Source organism: Thermobia domestica, chromosome 5 (genome assembly GCF_964235325.1).
Source record: "Thermobia domestica chromosome 5, izTheDome1.hap1.1, whole genome shotgun sequence".
Classification (NCBI taxonomy): Eukaryota; Metazoa; Arthropoda; class Insecta; order Zygentoma; family Lepismatidae; genus Thermobia; species Thermobia domestica.
The window spans coordinates 255162110-255181909 of NC_137458.1; the positions used below are offsets into that span (position 1 = coordinate 255162110).

At 34.1% G+C, this 19800-nt stretch overlaps 1 protein-coding gene across 1 annotated transcript; it reads left to right on the top strand.

Annotated features, from left to right (window-relative positions):
- The first annotated feature begins 5873 nt into the window (after positions 1–5873).
- LOC145686553 (endocuticle structural glycoprotein SgAbd-5-like) lies at positions 5874–16578 on the top strand. The gene is made up of 3 exons (XM_081759990.1): positions 5874–6028; positions 13880–13998; positions 15774–16578. Exons 1-3 carry the CDS (start codon positions 6020–6022, stop codon positions 15964–15966), a joined length of 321 nt encoding a protein of 106 aa, XP_081616116.1. The 5' UTR covers positions 5874–6019; the 3' UTR covers positions 15967–16578.
- The last annotated feature ends 3222 nt before the right edge of the window (positions 16579–19800 follow it).

Consider the following 19800-nt stretch of genomic DNA (forward strand, 5'->3'; position numbering starts at 1 on the left):
TTAAGCCTTTCTGAGTGCGACTGCACTTACCCTCACCTTTGTTGTTCATGCTGGAGTAACATACTTAAAATCATGACTTCTAAGATTTGTTCTTTTTGGAAAAAGGGGGAGGCGGCAAATTATGCCATTGCACGAGGCGACAAATTGACTAGGACCTGAATATAGGATGACTCAATTCGAAGTAATGCAGGGTGTTTCAAAATTAATATTATGGTTTTTGAAACTTCATAGTATCTATTACAATTAACTTACAATTATAAATGTTATATCAAATGAAAGAGCAACTCACAGTTTTGTACGCACGCATGTACATGCATTGTTTCTTCTGTCTGCCGTTAGAAAGAGCAAGTAGCAAAGATGGAGACTTGAGAGCAGAAAGCTTTTTGTGTTTTAATAAAGACTGAACCTGTACAGTGCAACCGTCTGTGTGAAGAATATTAAGGAGACGCTTGCAACTACGTCTTTATTGTTTGCAGTTGCTACAGGTCTAAAGCCTACAGACTATGGTTTACGTGCCAATTTCGCAAGTGAAATATTCCTGCATAACAATGAAGATTTTCTGGATCGTGTCGTCTTCAGTGATAAATCGACTTTTCACCTAAGAGCTAATGTGAACACTCATAATGTTTGCATCTGACCGTCAGCAAATCCTCAGGAGATGGTACAATTGAGACGAAACTCCCCTAAATTATATGTGTTTTGTGCCATGTGGCGGTAAGTTTATGGGCCTATCGACCAGATGTGTGCCGTGTGACGAATGAATCTCACATTGAACACTTGTAGCAAAGACTGTTTGAGGTGCTCTTTTACTTTATGCATTGCTTATAATTGGACGTAAAATGTAATAAGTACTACGAAGACTTAAAACCCCAAAATTTATTTTGAAACACCCTACATTTCTCACCAACAGTGTTGGAACTAAGATGTAAAAAGGAGAGAAAATTTTCCTTATAAAGTTATTGTTTACAACGATATTATTGTTAGTCGAGACTATAACTACAACAACAACACGAGTTAGTAGTCAAAAAAAAATGTAATCAAATGTATACTCGGTGGCCCAGGTGGCCAAAGTGGCACACACAGGTGTGTCACTTGTTTAATCCGCTCCAATGTAGACACTAAGATATCGGGATATTATTCTTGCAAAATGTGGTTGGACTATAGTTTAACATATTAATTTCTTTTTCTTCTGGTGTCGAATTTCCTTCTCAAATTCATCCCAGTCAAAAATTCGAGAATTTTCTAATTTCGAATTTCCTTTACTTTTTCCCCCTGTAGCTTCCTTCGTTGTAGAAAGACATCCTTAAGACTTGCCAGGTAGATACCTCGGATGGATACCTAACTGTTGACATCAAATGGGCGGGCCTGCGCGCAGTGTTGCCAAATAGGGAAATTAAAATTCTCCTATATTTGGGCAAAAAATTAGGAATTTTTGTTTATAAATCCGTACCTATACGTCCGAGTGCAAGTCAACTTACGCCAATCGAACATTTGTTCTCACTTAATAAACGAAAGTACAGATCGTTACAATGGGGTAATTAGGGGGCGCACGTAAAATTCGTATTTAGGTTCTAGCCCTTGATTTTTCTAATTTTCCCTTACTTTTCTGTTTACCGTAATATATTTTTGGTAATTAGAAGCTTTGTTCCTTAAATATCGCCATAATACTTGTAGTATATATTAGTGGAGTACCAATGTTTAATTTAAGATAGTTTGCGTCTGTTTGGTAGCAGTTTTGCCAGCTACAGAATATTTTAAATTCAGATTTTAGGGGGAAATTTTGGAAAAATTATATGTTTTGTTTCTATTATTTCCCTCTTGTTGGCTATATCGGAACAAACGTACCAGTATCTGGAAGTCTCATCTTTGCTCTACACAACCCACTATAGAAAGTTTCAATAGGATAATTAGGGGAAGTACAGTTGAGGTTTACAGTGGACCTTGTTCTCTAATTGGAAAGATAACTGTGATTTTTTAAAGGTAGAATGAGATATATTTTATTGACATGCTTACTTTATTAGATATCGTCACAATATTTGTAGGATATATTAAAGGGATACCAAAGCTTATTTTAAGATAGTTTGTGTGTGTCTGATAGTAGTGTTGCTAGCTACAAAAAATTTTAATTCCAGATTTTAGGGGCAAATTTTGGAAAAAATTCTCGTTTTTATTCCTATTATTTCCTTCTTGTTGGCTACATTCGAACAAATGTACCAGTGTCTAACAGCCTCATCCTTAGCCTACACAGCGCACCATAAAAAGTTTTACTAGAATAATTAGGGAAAGTACAGTTGAGGTTTATAATAAACCATGTTCTGGAAATGGTAAGAAAATGGTGAATTTCTGAGGTAGAATGAGATTTTTTTTAATTTCACGCTTACTTTGTTCTATATCGCCATGATACTAGTAGGATATATTCTTGAAGCACTACGGTTTATTTTCAGATAGTTTTCGTCTATCTGATGGCAGCGTTTCCAGCCAAAACAATTAATTTCCGCTATTAGGTGAAAAATTCGGAAAATTTCCCTTTTCCCCTCTATTATTACCCTCTTACTGGCTACATTGAAACAAACTTACCACTACCTGAAAGCTACCTCTTTGCCCTACAGAACGCACCATAAAAAGTTTCAATAGGATAATTAGAGAAGCTGTACCCCGGCATATTTGATTTTTACTTCTGAGGCGTAAAAAGTGTCAATATTTCATGGGTATGACAGAATTTTTTCTTTCCCTCTTTGAATGGAAGCCAGCGACTTCAGGATTTCACTGTACCTTGTCAACACACCAAAGATGTTTTTTGGTGACTTGAACCCATATAGGAGCAGTGGTGCTAGAAAAAAAAATTGAATTTTGTTTAGGGAATTTTTTGTAAATTTTCACCCCTACATTTCCCTCAATAATTTCCCACCCGTTGGAAACACTGCAATACAACTTATACCAAAAGTAGCCACATCCATTTTCTTAAAAACAAGGCCTTAACCATATCAATCGAATGAATAGTTTTTGAGCAATAAGTCACTAACTGGAAATGTAGGAATAATCACACAATTTTGCTCGTATAGGTACAAAGAAACAAACGATTTGTAAGTTACGAGGGCTTCGACTCAAGTTCTATTGATTATTTCAATAATCTGCAACATAAATCAATAATTAATAGTTGCCAGAAAAAAAACAGACTTTTGAAAAAATACATGAAAAAGAACGATGTTTTTTATTGAAAAAAAACTTCACAGAAAAAAACCGTTTTTTTACAACACTACCCCCAGGTCTACTGGTGCTGCTGGCGGTCACATTTAAATGTATATTTCTTACTCGTTATATGTTGCTGTCTTCAGAAGTTTATCTTCACCAATTACAGCAACTTTCGACTTTTTGTTGCCAGGCACATTCCTAGCTAAATGTCTGTTGCTGTTCTGAAGCTTCCTCTTATTTTCAAGGCTCTGTATAATAATGTGGAAACTAGGTTCCAATAATAATAATAATAATAATAATAATAATAATAATAATAATAATAATAATAATAATAATAATAATAATAATAATAATAATAATAATAATAATAATAATAATGTAATAATAATAATAATAATAAAAGTTATAATCTTCTTCAATAAATAAGAAAGTAGGGACATTTCAAAGTTCCGATAGAATCAAGTTGGGACGTGGGACATTTCCTTCAAAATCGGAACTCTCCTGAAAAAAAATCGGAATGGGTGGCAATTCTAATGCAGAATTTCATCTGCATCTAATCAGAATCTTTCAAGTTCATATAGTTTCAATACACATTCTAATACAAATATGGTAATGTTTATTTTATTTTATTTTATTTATTTATTTATTTATTTATTTTTTTTGATAATTTCTTGTTCAAGGGAAAGAGGTTAAAATCTGGAAACTTCTTTTTCGTGTACACCACTGTACCCATGCGGAATATAGATTATATTGGTGTTTTAATGCTTAAAATGACACTCAAATACCTTCTACTGGGAATTAATGAAGATTTAAGAGGTTAGCCAGGGAAGAAATCTTCACCCTCGAGCAACAAAATTCTCTGGGACTATGTAAGATTTAACTGAATATGGATTAACAGTACTTTTGGTAATACTACTTTCAGCCCTTGTGTATTGAACACCCCCCCCCCCGAGGGAATCTAAAATCATGATACCGGGATGAAACTATGGACCACCTGGCCGTGACTCGAACCAAATATCATTCTTATAGAAGATCTGTGCTTTGTGAAAAATCAACCTACATCAGGCACGTAGCCAGGATTTCGTAATAGGGGGGGTCCGAGACATGAAATACTAGGGTTATCCACACCAGAGTTCGATTATTCTAAACTATTTTAGTGGTAACATATACTGGTTCGTTTAGTCAGGATTTCGTAATGGAAAGGGGGGGGGAGGTAAGTGTGATGTGAAATATTGTGGTTATCACACAAGGGGCTTGATCACTATTTTACTAGCAACACATATTGGTTTATTAGGACAATAACATGAGGACATGATAGTAAGTATTTTAGTAACAAACTATGAAGAAATGTCGAATAAATGAATATTAAAAAGATTTAAAAAGATTTTACAATATCTACGTTCCTTCTTCTGTTCATCCAAATATAACCATTTTCCTTTCATTATGACCTCAACTATTTTAAAAAAGTACGTATCCAATAATGTCTTGTAAAATATTTTACAATACTTGCGTTCCTTTCTCTATTGAATCAAATGTTAACGGAACTTTCATCCACATAACTTTTTGTTTTTAATATGTGTCAAATACTGTCTGTGCCAAATGACAAGTTAAAGTAGCAATTGAAAACCGTTTCTGAAATAACATGTTTAATACTACAGAGAAGCGATGATGAAAAATTATTTTTATTTTTAGCTTTTTATTTTTAACGCTGACTCTTCCTATTTCTCGTTTCTCTTTGTTTTATCCTTCCTTATTTTTTTATTTCTGGTCTCGAAGGGGGGGTCCTGACCCCCCGGACCCACCCCTTGGCTACGTGCCTGCCTACATTTAACAGTTCACGTTCTCAAATTTTAACATTGTATTTTCTCCAGCAGTTTAAAATAATAGAAATTGAACTGTAAGATTCAAGCACTTATCGAACCATGTTAAAGGAAAGATATTAAAAGTAAAATTTATATCCTTACATAAAGCTATGAGGTAGTGATTAACGGTCTATTATGCGATATTATGACACAGCAATACTTCTTCACACACGTCTTATTTCCCGTATCTTCACCAGATAATTCATTAATAAGTACTTTCATTATAGGTAGTATAGCTATAATGACCATCTACTGGTCTGTTTTTCACAAGACATTTTGTCAGGACATTTTTTCTCTTTCTTTTAATTTTCCCTTTTACTTAATGCCAGTAATATGTACCCTCAGGTGTTTTCGGCACATGTACCATACAACAAAAGATACAAAGAGTATAGTATTTTATAATGTTATTATAATCAAGCTTAGCATTTAGATGTAATATATAAACAATCTTCTTATTATAAGTCTGCTAAACCAATCATGTAGCCAAAATGTCACCAGGACTTCTTTCGAGGTCATGGGGCAATCTGAGTATGTTGCATGTCTATATGTTTTTTTGGTCTGTGGGTGTAAGTGGGATTCTGTGTGAGGAAACGGGGATCGAGGAGGGGGGAGGGGGAGATATAAGGACAGCCGCTAGTAAAGATGCTAGTCTCTGTTACGTTCATGGTCCCCTTTAAAAGAAAAATGTCAGGAGGTTGGGCCTTTTGGTTGAATCTTCGCCCGGAAGGGGGTCGACCCTTTCACTTGTAAAGCAAGACTCCGCGAGAATGGCTTACAGGCAAAATGCTGAGAGGGGAGGTAGGTGACTTCCAATGTGCTTTGATGGTATAAAAGGGAAAGGTATGGGTGACCTAAGCAGAGACAAACGCTCACAGCACAGCGCTTCTAGTAGCAACTCAAGAAGACCGACAAACGTCGTTTGCATACATTGTTAAACGAAGACACACACATTCTCTATAGTCAACATGAAGGTGGTGAGTTGAAGTGCCGGTTCCTTGCATAATACTTCTTCTTCGTGATAACTTTCTTAACAGCATTACGCATATACATTGTTTGAAGAATCCGTGGCTTCTACTGTATTTGCCGGTTTAATTTCTAGCTGCGGTAATGTTTAGTAGCACTGGTTAACACTTACTGTAAAGTTGAAAAGAGAAACCACTGTGGGACTGCCAGCAAGTGTGACACCGAAACGAAAAGGACATAGTGTGGTTTTGTGCATATGTGGAAATTGAAGAGTAACACTATATGGTGTCCCGTACGCAAGGGATTCTTAGTCGAGAATCGAACCCAGGACTGTAAATGCGAAAAGAAAATACCTTTTAATTACAAACATAATTTTGTTGTCAGTGTCTCATGCAATTAACTGGCTTCGGATCTGTTTCCCTGTCGCTGGGTATTTACAAGATTTCTTCACATGCTATCAGTGTGAGAATCAACGAAAAAGTCCTATTTCAATGGATTATATAGTGATTAGACAACTAGAATACTAGACAACTAGAGTTCTTAGACATGTCTTAAAATAGGCTGTTACCACGCTAGTGGGTCGTAAAACATCGAACATTCCATTTCAGTGTTTCGTTTCATAAATATATCCCAAGGCAACCACACTTAAATGATTACTTCGGTGCGCTGAGAGGTCTCTGGTTCGATCCCAGGTCATGTGTGGTGGAGAACATGTGATCGTGGGTTTTCTCGGTGTTCTCCTGTTTCCTCCCACATTCTCATTCCAGTATTTTTTTCATAACCATTTGCTTTCGTTACTCATTCATTTGTTTTAGTCTACAGGATATAATCTCCATGGAATATAAAACTGAAAATTTCGCTTCGTTCATTTTTAGTTGTTCAATGGGCTAAAAGAAAAAATGGATTCAACACATCCAAAATAAGGTTTTCCAAGAGGTAAAGCAGGAATCAAGAAGTACTAATTACTTCCAAGTTTGAAACGTACTAAGGAGTCATAAGTTTCCTTAGGTATAACCCACAAAGATGTATTACCAGATGGCTTTAAATCGGGTAGTACAGGATCAACGTATCAACCACAACAACCCGTAAATTCTGCCCGCTTTCTAGACCACAGTTCGATTCTTGTTAATTCAAGTATCTTTTCCAGCTTTTCCAACTACCTCAAGATGTTGTATAACTCTGACAATGGGGGCCATGGTAGAGCACTTACCTTTGGTGCGTGGAGTCTCTGGTTCGCGGGTTTTCTCGGGATACTCTCGGTTTCCTCCACCTTCTCATTCTACTGATTCTCTTCTATCATCATTCACTCGCCTTAGTCATCGTCTCCCTTAGTCTAACAGGTATGATCACTGGATGTTAAACTCAAAGATTTTATTTCATTTCAAGTGTGACAGTGTTGTCCCACTAAAGGGAGTCGAACCCGTAACCACACGTTTTAGTAACACACGAGCTATTCATTCAATTTACATTATTCAACGATAGAAAGTTGCAAATTAAAAGGAAATTAGATCAGTACGTAGACGAAGGTTTCGAGACTGGGTTTTCACACTAAGTATCGAACTTGCAAATAACAAAAGTGTTACGTACTTACTGTATTTGGAGAAAATCTCTTACTACGTGCATGTTATATACTTTCTTTGTTACTCTGAGCTATGTATGATATTACTAACACTATAGCTAGTGTATCATATTAAGTAAGCACAAAGAAAATAATAATACTGTTAATCTTTCATTTATTTTTATTCAGAAAAAAATACGATGTAAGATAGATAGCGTAAAAAATCTTAAACGTAGTATGCTCCACGATTATCATATGCAAGGTACTTCGTATGATACCGAAGTAACATAAAAATAAGTAGAATTATTCGTCTAATTCATTTTGTTTTCCAATATTATCAATTTTTCTTCAAATTTTATTTCATTTCGTACCATTAGTTTTAACCAACATACTTGTGTGCATGATTCTAGAAAATACTTTGATATACACAATTAGTTGATAACTAGAAATTTCTTCTGCTTTGGTTGTTCAATAATACCATTCAGTACTTTTTAACTTTTTATCGTACCTGACTTGCTTTCTGCATTTATAATATCTATTCATTAATATCTTTATGTTACCCACTATTTTTTTTAAAGTAGGAGATGAGGTGAGGTAAAAAAAAAAAAAACTTTAATTATAAAATTTGCAAGCTAAACAAAAGGACTATCAGATCCCGGTTCCTTTTTACTAGGGTGAGTGCTCAATTATACACTGAGCTACGAAATGCATGGTGAGCTTTTTCTTTTTTAAAAAATTTATTCCACTTCATATATCCAAGTAGATTCTAGTTAGAATTGTTAAAATTCGAAATCTTTGAGTTTTACCCTCCCCCCCTTCGGTTATGCCGGAGTAGGCTAAAGCAGTTGGTGATGAGAAATGAGTGAAATGGTAGGAAACGGGAGAACCCCACGCACACGGTATTTGTCCACCACAAAGTTCACTTGGCGCGAGCTGAGATCGAATCAACGATCTCATGCAACAAAGGTGATCGCTTTGCCATTGAGCCACCGCAGCCCGTGTTAAAATTCGAATTCGAAAAATACATTATTAATCTATCGTTAAAAATGTATATTCAAATAACAGTTCTAAAATTATTCGAGTAATTTTAACAGCATTTGGGGTCACGGTACAATTTATTGAATTATTGTCAACGCACTAGGTACTGGTCTAGTAGTTTCCGTGAGGAATGAAGTCAAGCAGTTCGGAAAATGAACAATATTTGGAAGGGTGACTATTGCCGTAAATTAAACTATATTGGCAACATGGTGTTCACCTGTCGTCGTGAGGAAGAGAGCTACTACATGAAAAACGTACAATATTCCTTTCAAGAAAACTCGCAACTGAAATAGGCATTGGATTCGATTTATGAAGGCCACACATCAGTAAACTGAAAATCAACAGCTTGTTTTCTTAAGCTGCAAAGTGGCTCAGTGGTAGAGCGTTTACCTATACTGCATGGGATCCCTGACCCGATCCCTGGCCAAGTAAGTTCGTGGTAGACAATATTGTGTCCGCGTGTTTTCTCAGGGTACCTCTGTTTCCTCCCACAATTTCATTCCGCCAATTCTTCCAGCTATCATTTACTTGTCTTAATTAACCATCCCCCTTAGCCTGTCGGGAATAATCGTGGTACATTAAACTCAAAGATTTCATTTCATTTCATTTTTTTTTTTTTAGCCCTTTCTGAACATCATACAAACCTCTAATCAAGTTAATTACATTAAACTGGTGGTGGCTTAGCGGTAGAGCGCTCCCTTCTGGCGCGTGTGGTCTCTGGTTCGATTCCAATACACGCCAAGTGAACTTCGTAGTGGGCAAACACCGCGTGCATGAGTTTTCTCATGTTTCTTCTGTTTCCTTTCATTGCAACGTTTTATTTATTACTATTATTATTATTATTATTATTATTATTATTATTATTATTATTATTATTATTAGTAGTAGTAGTAGTAGTAGTAGTAGTAGTAGTAGTAGTAGTAGTAGTAGTATCATAGTCTCCCTTAGCCTCGGTTCATAACCATAAGAGTTTATTCTAGAAAGTTGCGCGGTTGCTTAGCGGTAGAGCGTTCACCTCCGGTGCTTGGGGTCCCTGGTTTTATCCCAGCTCGCGCCGTGTGGACTTTGTGGTGGACAAACACCGTGCTCGTGGGTTTTCTTGGGGTTCTCCCGTTTCCTCCCACTTTCTTCATTCCACCATTTCATTCATTTCTCATCATCACCGTCTCCTTTGGCATAACCGTAGGACGTAAAACTCAAAGATTTCATTTCATTTCATTTTTCCCTCTAGAAATTTCATTCCATGTAATCTCATTTTAAGCCATGATTCCCACAAAAAAAGAAAAGTGGTCATACTGCCCTTAAGTTACTGTTGAAGAGTACATTCGGAAATCAGGAAGCCGAGATTCATTTCTTTACTAGGCCAATTTCGTTTCATCTTCTCGTAGTTAATAATCTAGTGAATTCAAAAAAAAAAAAAAAAAAAAAGAAAGAAAGAAAAAAAGAAAAAAAGAAAAAAAGAAAAAAAAGAAAAAAGAAAAAACAGGAGAAGGGAAAATTCAGTTCTCTTATAACCTTGAATTATAACCTTTTTTTCAACTACTCACACTCTTTTGTTCCCTCAAACTTTTGGACCGACATTGAAAATTCCATTCTCTTACTGAGAACGAACTCGAAACCTCACAGAAAGAAACCACATGTTTTAACCATTAACCAACGTAAAAAAAAAAAAAAATGTTATCAGAGTCGGCCCTTAGGTTTCAGTTCTACTAGTGACGCCAGTTTCTTTATAACTTTTGGTGGGCTCGTTCAAGTATGTGTATTTTATTATCATATATCTAAGCAAATATATCCACCTTTTGGGGGGAAGTGCATAATGGCTCAGTGGTAGAACGTTCACCTCTGATGCGTGGCGGTCCCTGGTTTGATTCCAGCTCGCACCAAGTGGAATTTGTGGTGGACAAACAGTGTTCTTTGGTTTTCTCATACTTCTCCCGTTTCTTTCCATGGCATTCATTTCTCATAAATACCGTCTCCTTTAGTCTAGCCGGCATAATCGTGAAACGTATAACTCAAATATATAATTTTCATTTCCAAATTTTTTGGGCTTAAGCAAACTTTGGAAGGGCGAATATTTTCAGTCCCAGGATCGGTGTTACTAAGTTCTACATATAGTTTTGACACATAATATTACAACGAACCATAAGCTAAGCTCAACGTATTACCAATAAATATATAAGTAAATAAATTTGATTATAATGTGTTTATATATAATATACAACTAACAATGCTGAGAAGAAATATTTTATTTCTTAATCCTATGTGAAATAGAAATCAATAATTAAATAGAATAAAACGCAACTGAAGAAACACTTGTGTTGAATACTTAAAATACTGTTCGTAAAACGTAGGTGTGTCATTGTCTTTAAGAGCCATCTTCCGAAAGAAGCAAATAAATACTCATTCTTGAATATTAAGTATTTGCTTCTTTTTCTTTCTGAACGAAAGCCAAAATATTGTTAAGTCAATGCTGACTGAATTAAATTTGACATTTACGAAGCAAACATTTTTGTGTCATGGTTAGCTCTTAGCTCAAGGATAAGTATGAAACTGAACGCTACGAAAACAACACTTTCAGATAGTAATCGTCTTCTTTCGCATTTTGTTTATTTATTTATTCTTCATATCTTACTGTCACTATCCGTTTCAACAAATCCTTCTAAATGCAATAATAAATTGTTTTGGAGTTTAATTCATTTATAAATATTACAAAATATATTCTGAGTTCATTTGTGACTAAATTATTAACGTTTAGACTTTCGAGTGGCAGACTCGGGTTGGATTCCCAGTGAGAACTCATGCTCTTTATATTCTGCATTAAGCTATAGATATAGGGGCCTATGGATTGATGCATCATATAGTCTTGGTGGTGGAAAGAGACGTTAGGCATAAGTAGAACAAACAAAAGCAATGCAAAATATTATTTACAGAAGTTGTAGCTACTGCGCGTATAATACGATCAATGCCTATTTTTATATGTTTATTTGGAAATACTTTTAAATCACTATTCAAACTTTCAAGTTTTCTGGTTCTCAGTTGTAGAGCGCTTACCTCTGGTGCGAAGAGCCTCTAGTTTGATCCCAGTCCAAGTAAGTTTCTGGTGGACAACATCGCGTTCGTAGGTTTTCTCGGGGGTACTCCTGTTTCCTTCCACATTCTCATTTCACCAATTTTTCTATAATCATTTATTTGCTTTAACCATACGTCTGCCTTAGCGTAACTTTCATAGTCGTTGGACTTTAAACAGAATTTTTTTCATTCCATTTTTTTTTTCAATTTTCCTGCTGATAGGAAAGTAATTCTAAACCTCTTATAGCTGATTTTTTTTTTTTCATATTTTTTGGCGCATGAACTCCTACATTCAATAACTTAATGGGGCAGTATTGTGAGGCAAATCTAAGAACCTATTAAATTAAGATGTAGCGAACTCCGATCTCTAAAGTCAGAAGCAGTAGCGATGAAATACGATGTGTTGCTATACATCGTTTGACTGGCAAGTCACAGTAGTTGGTGATCAGTAGCGCCAAGAAGTTTAAAATTTATTGAAGACTGAACATTAACTCTTTTCCCCAAATTTCGCATTTCTTTTTTTCAGAATAGTAAAAAATAAATACAAATAATCACCGCGGAATTTTTCAAAGTAACTTTCACTTCTTTAAAAAAGTTATATAATATAATATACACTATGTTTTGAAAAGATCAATTTACAGAAAAAGAAAAGTAAAATAAAAAAGAAAGAACGAAAGAAAGAAAAAGTAAAGAAAATCTCTATATCTACCTTTAGAATCGACCACTATTCTAACGAAGTACGAACATCCATTTTGTAAATACTACAAAAGACTCTCAAGTTTTAATATTAATTTTATTTTAAAAAAACGAAATATGAAAAATATGCTTTAAAATTTAACGATAAATTTTAAGTTCAAAACGTTACTGGATTCTAGTATAGTACCTTGAAAGAACGTATACACCTTCACTTCAGAGGCGACTAACACATCGAACACGGTAAATTGGGTCAATCGCTGTCATCAAAATTTTCATGCAAGATAAAAGTCTACCAAATTTATATCATTGTAATAAATATTATTTATCCTTGACCAGATGATACATAATCACGGCAAAATGATTAACAAGCTTTCTTTCCTTCCGTCTTGTCCTGAGATTTGTTCTTGGTGTGTGTACTTACTACAAGTACAAATGCACGTATAGTAACGGTCCGTATTATATAGTCCCGGGATTGCAAATAGATGTTAAATACAATTAACCATGCAATCCAATGACAAACTGACACATATTCCTGATAACATTATTTACAAATTATTTTGACCTCACTTACACTAAAGACCAACGGAGATTATTTCTCTTTGATACTGTGAATGCTATGTAAACTAGTATTTAACATTTAAGAGGTTAAGGTTGTCTCCAAATTTCGAGATTGATGTAAGCGTGTGTCGTATGAAATCAGATGTACTCTATAGAGAAGAGGGATTATCTATTATAGTGTTTCTCAAACTGTGATACGCAGATCAAGAGTGGTTCTCTAGGTCTCCCATTGGGTGTCCTCTTAGATTGAATGTTGGTCCAGAAAAGACAGACAAATAGAAAATTCAAGTGAATTGCATATCATACAATATAGTTGAGAATCACGGAATCCGGAAATTATAAAAGCAAGTGCTTTCCATTTTGTTTTAAAGGATTAACAGTTTATAACATTTGTTATACCACGTTCTGTATTATCAACAACAAGTTTTTTCTTTTTTTTTGGGGGGGGGGGCGGCAAAATCATCTTTAGAAAAAAAATTATCGTAGACTTAACATCTTATATTGACACTTGTCATTGTAAGGTATTCTTAATAGCTTTCAATTATTCAAGAAACCCTAATATGATTTTGTTTCTTTAATACCTATATAAAATTAAGGGTATTTTTTTTTTAAGTAATTGAATTTTTAAAATATACTGTAATATACTATTATAAATATTTGTTCAAAACTTTCTTTTTAAAAAATATCATAAATTGCTTTTGAAGGAATAGTCCGTAGAACATTGTGTATAAATTAGACCTCGCTTAAAATGTACCTAGGTAGTTTTAGAAGCCCTGATCTTGTGGTATATAAACAATATCATTTGAAATCTTTACTGATATACTTATGAAATTACACTCTGTATTTAAAAATTACAAATTTAGTCAGCTTTTAAATCTTAGCCAAACTCTCCCTAAGTAAATTGCGACCAAAAATGTAATTATTCTTATTTCTTTTATACTAGGTCATTGTATTCGCCGCTCTCTTCGCTTTCGCCCTCGCCAGGCCACAGAATCCTAATGAAGTCCAGGTTCGATCTTTCACATCAGATCTTGGTATTGGACTAGGAGACTACAGCTTTGCGTAAGAATATTACATTTAATATATAGATTTATATAGGAAGCACTAACGTTTCAAATGTAATGATATCCATTCCAATCATTGCTGTGTGTTGTTAATAGTGTTTTCAGTAATGTTAAATATTTCGTTTTAGCATAATGTCACTCAGAATGTAAGAAACTAAAGGAAAGTTATCGCAAAAATTATACTAATAATGGGATATTCATTTCGGAAAGAATTGGCGGGAAGAAAATGATTAATTGCTCGCAGCCAAACATGGGTATTATTTTTTAAGGATTACTACGTATGTAATTAAGACTTAACTCCATGGGAGTTGAAGATACTTGTACGAGATGTACGAGAAAATGGAAGAAAACAAATATATGTGGATTATGAGAATCTGAAGAATAGCTTTTACCAAGGAATTTCAGTCTCAGGTATTGGGTGCCACTAGAAAGTGATGAGTAAGTAAGGGAAATTTGAAAATAAATAGATGAACTCTACCATTAAGGTATTACAAGAGCTGTGATAACCTACTGAACCAATGAAGTACAAAGTACAATGAGTTAAATAAAATAGAAGAAGTTGTTTCTATTTGAAAAAGTGGAATTAAATAACAACAGTTATCAAAATAAGAACACAATATGAACATTAATTATTTCCTTTCATACGTTTTAAATTGGAATCAAATCTGTTGATTTACTCAACGCCTTTAAATGTCATCTAATGATGAAATGTAGATATGTATTTAGAATAATCTTTACTGATATCTCTCGGACAAATATTACAACTCGAACAAATATTTGAAATTTTCTAAATGTAAAACTAGTTGTTTGTCTAAACAGAATAGAAAAAAAAAACATTTCAACTTAAGATTCATTTACTTCTAATTCATATTTCCGCGCACTTCTCTGCTTCTTTAAAACATTTTAAAAAATATGAAAGTGTTTTCTTTAATTGTATTATTTTAAACGAACAAAACTTTAAACTTTGATATAGTAACAATGTGTATTGCATATTAAAATTCAATTTTGCTAATTCAGTGTTAAATTATCAATTCTCAGCAATAAATAAGTAAATACATACATAAATTTATATTGAAAGGCTCTTTTTTTGTTCCATACTGGAAGTTTTAATTACTATTCATGGTTCATGAACCCACTTCTTACCATATACCTAGGTATTTGAGAATTTTGTTCGGTAACTCCTTAATAAAGATATGCCTATACCTCATGATTGCCTTATACCGTTGGATTTAAAATGCTGAGTCCATGCTCCATTGAATAGTTAAGTCCACGAAAAAAATACAGAAATATTACCAATGTTACGCAAAAGTGCCAAAAAATACGAATCAATAGCTTGGATATACAATATTCAAAAAGTATTTAAAAAACTGGCTTTGTTAAAATATGTGAGAATATATAAAATTTGCAAATTAGAGTAGAACGAATCAGAAAATCACGTAGAGTTAACTATCATCAAAATGTAATACTTTTATACTTTTGCTGCACGGGCGTCATTTCGAGGAAGGCAACGGGACAATTATTTCATGAGTTTGTGATATATTATTTAATTACTAGCATGGTAATATTCTAAAATTTCGAATTCTTGTTACAGTGGAGGAGCATCTTATTCCCCCTTACGCCCCAAAAATCTGAAATGATAGTACTGCTTCACTGAAGCAATATTTTCTAACTTAAATTCTCACCTAAAGAAAAAGAAATACACATCAAGATCAAATAATGTGACAATCGTATTCTTTAGTGGAAACTAATCTATTTACTCTTTGGATTTTCTAGATATGAACTCAGCGACGGCACATCTCGCCAAGAAACTGGTGAACTCCGAGATGCTGGCACCGAGAATGAGGTCCAGGTAGTCCGAGGCAGCTACAGCTACGTGGCACCAGACGGCAGCACCTACACCGTTGAATACGTTGCTGATGAGAATGGATTCCAACCGAAGACCTCTCATGTTGCTGGCAGGAAGTGAACAAGTTGAACCCGGCAGATAATATATTATCATCGAATAATCGATCGTTTTATTTTTAAAAAAATCAAATCGTGTATGTGAGGTCGCTCGGCCTCCGAGATAGACATTTCTTTTCAATGGGTTTGTATTTTTATAAACTCTCCCTGGTGGAGTTAAGGGTATGAGAAGTCGATCTCCGAAGCCGAGCACATGGTATGAGTTCACTCGTTCCCTTTCATCGATTCAATTATGCAAAAGGAACGAGTAAACAACCGAAAACAATCATCAATCAATATTTATTCCTGTAATGTACGGCTGTGCTGGAGCTTCCTGTCTAACCTTAGGGGATGATGTGTCTTTTGTTTCCATAAAAAACTATTTTTTTCGGTATCTTTCCTTTTATCTCTTTCTTCTTAATGCATGTTATTGATTATAAACCCGGGTTTTCAGAAAAAAATATACTAAGAAAACGTTTTAATAAAAAAATAATCATTTGGAGCTCATCGATTATTATCGATTTCTCCAAATGGGAACACATATACATATAAAAGTTGTACATATTGTATTTTGCAATAAGTAAATATATATATTTTGTACTTAAAATGTCAAATAAAATATAGCGCTGTGCGTAAATATTTATTTATTTATTTCATTGTTCAGAATTCTTAACCTTATCCCATCCCGTGGATGTGTATGTGCGTCTATTGCTTTGTTTGGTTTTTCTGTCCGACAGCAGGTCCAAATCTTCTTACTCTAAATTAGCGAGTGGTGTCACCAATGCAGTAGAACAGGATATAATGGTCAAAGCATTTTCCCCTGTTATTTATAAGAAGAATGGCTTAATAGAAATTACTTAAGTAGTATAATTGGATATGTTCTATGTAAAAACACAATGATTTACATTAAAACGCCAAATCCTACTCTAAAATACGTGCATAAATATGTATCAATATTCGAATACTTACAATAGAATATAACGGACCGCAACGGCGCAGTAGTAGAACGTTCCCCTCTGGTGCGTAGGGTCCTCGGTTTGATTCCACCTCTTGCCAAGTGGGCTTTGTGGTGGATAATCATCGTGTGCGTGAGCTTTGTAGGTGTTCTCCCGTTTCCTCCCACCTTCTTCATTCCACCATTTCATTTCAATATAGGATAACGAAAACGATATACCCCTTTTCTATTCTCTATCAGCTTCATGTCATATTCGGACTAGGTCGTTCACTATAACTAAACTTAGAACATAAGTTATGAAACAAATAAATAGATGTAATTTGGCTGACATCATATTTATAAAATTCATTTTCGTCTTATTAGACAAAAGTGGTTCATTTTTAGTTTATTATTATTATTATTATTATTATTATTATTATTATTATTATTATTATTATTATTATTATTAACCATGATGGCAGCTGTGTACACTGTGCTTTAAGGGCATTTATGGTAAGCAAAGTATCATTGTTTCTTGTATGTGCAATAACAAGTTCCACGTAAAGAACTCTGGAACTCAATCAGGAGTATAAAATAAAGATAAAAAAAATGGGATCTCTATATAATATGTAAAGTTTTTAAAATGTGTGTGAATGAAAGTGTTTCTAGTGAGACTACACTAATCAACTGAAGTAACAAGTAGAATGGGTCAAGTAATTAAAAATCATGAAAATGAATAGTTCCTTAATGATACATCAGAATAAAATTTAAATTATATATATAGACACTTGCAACTGTGGTAAGTGTTGTTACTTAGTAAACATAATAAACGGGATGGTAGAGCAAGTTGATGTTCTTGTGTAAAAAAGTACAATTTCTCACTTCGTTAGTAATTTCAGACAAATCTGAACAGATAACTACTCAGAAATTAATAGAAAATGCTAATCAAGGTAGTTCGTACGCCAACAGAGTAAGAATATGCTCTAACAACTTAAATGCTAAATTAAATGCATAAACCATCAATACAAAAAATGTTAGCCAAGGGGGATCTTAAGTGTAAACAAACACATCACCAAAAATGTGATAAGCCACTATTAGCTGTAGGACACTTCGCCTTGGAAAGTGTCGTCACCTGGAGTCAAAAGCAAGAAACACAAGAAATGGAAGATGAAGGATATTGCAAAAGAAAATGGAACATTATTTAGACAAGGAGGCTCACGAAGAAGAATTCACCCTCGTTAGTTCGAAATCCTGACCTCCCTTGAATTAAAATAATGAACCCTGAAGGCTTCAGAACATTTGAAAACTCGTCCCATGTTTATTTCAAGGTTCGATCCAAATGTCACTTGCGAGGATCTAATCCCCTCTGTGGAGGAAGAGGTGAAAATAAAGGTGATCACATGCAAAAAACTGAAAACAAAAAAGTGTTGTACATATTCTTCATTTTACGTAACACTAAAAGTAGATGACTTTGAAAAGACAAATAATCCTAATTCCTTGCTCATCGGCAGTGGTGTATTTACCATTTATTTTTTGGGGGGGGGGGGCTTTGCCTGGAAATGTGAAAATTCTGCAAGACATTTCATTTACTTTACTATAGTAAGTGAGATTTCGGGGGAGAGCTTAAGCCCGGAAGCCCCCCTTAAATACGCCACTGCTCATGGGTAAAATCTTTACCAAATTCTATAGAGTTTTAACCAACGACAAAATAATACAGGAAGGCAATGAGTAACAACGGACACCAGAAATCTTCATCCGGAACGTCCCGAAAATCCGATTCTTTACATTATGAATCATAAACTCAAAAGTGTGCCATTATTATCAGAATATTCGAGTACTATGAACACTAAAATATAAGTCTTTTGAGTCCAGTGTTAACAAATAATGATAATATTATCCAAATAAGAGAAATATGGTAGAAGAATGAATTACAAATACTTTCCTTACGTCAAAAGCAGATACGCTATAATAAGAAAAGAAAGAAATACCAACGAAAACTCTGTTGGTAAATCGAAGGGAGGGACCTGGGTACTTCTTATTGGAAGAAGCATATAGTATGAATTATTAAATAAAGAAAAAGTATTAGATATATTTCAGGTTATACTTAACTTTTCTCAAGATATAATTATAGGTCTGCATTATATAGCTACTTCAAGACGTTCGTTATGTTATATAAATATTTGTAAATATATAGACACTTAACGATTATGCTGCCTATATTTAAAGATATAACATTCGTTATTGGTGACTTTAACCTACCCGGAATTAACTGGTACACAAATGAAATACGCACCCACTCCACAATATTGTGTTCGAAGAAATGTTGAGAAACTCTTAGAAATATGTTATAAGCTGGAAACATTACAATTACTCTTCTATGTCGAAAATCAAACCAAAATACTTGATTTATTTTTGTTAAACTTTGAAAATGTTACCCTATGTATTGACATTTACCCTCTGCACAAAATAGATAAATATCATCCCCTTTTTCTAGTAGAAATTGAACAGGTACATAGAAACGTAACAAAGACCTATATATTGATCTCATTACATTTTTTAAAAATGCTAATTCTTTTTCAAATTTATAAAAATCTGCTTACGTCATAAATACCACGTAACTCAAATAGTAGATTATGTATAAAACAAAATCATAGTCCATTTTCATCACAACGTTTCAAGACGGGAAACAAAGCAATATATAGGGCTTAATTTATTATCCATTCATAACCAAAGAGCTTCAAACTTTAAGGGGGCAGACTACTAAAAATTTTTCAAAAGCTAACAATTTTTCTTTTGCCAAATTTTCGTAAATGAGAAGAGATAATGAAATATAACTTACCTCAATAATAGATAATGTTATTCTACACCCGAAAATACGAATCGGAAGAATTTGCAGTGTTGCCATCCATAGAAATTACAGTCTGA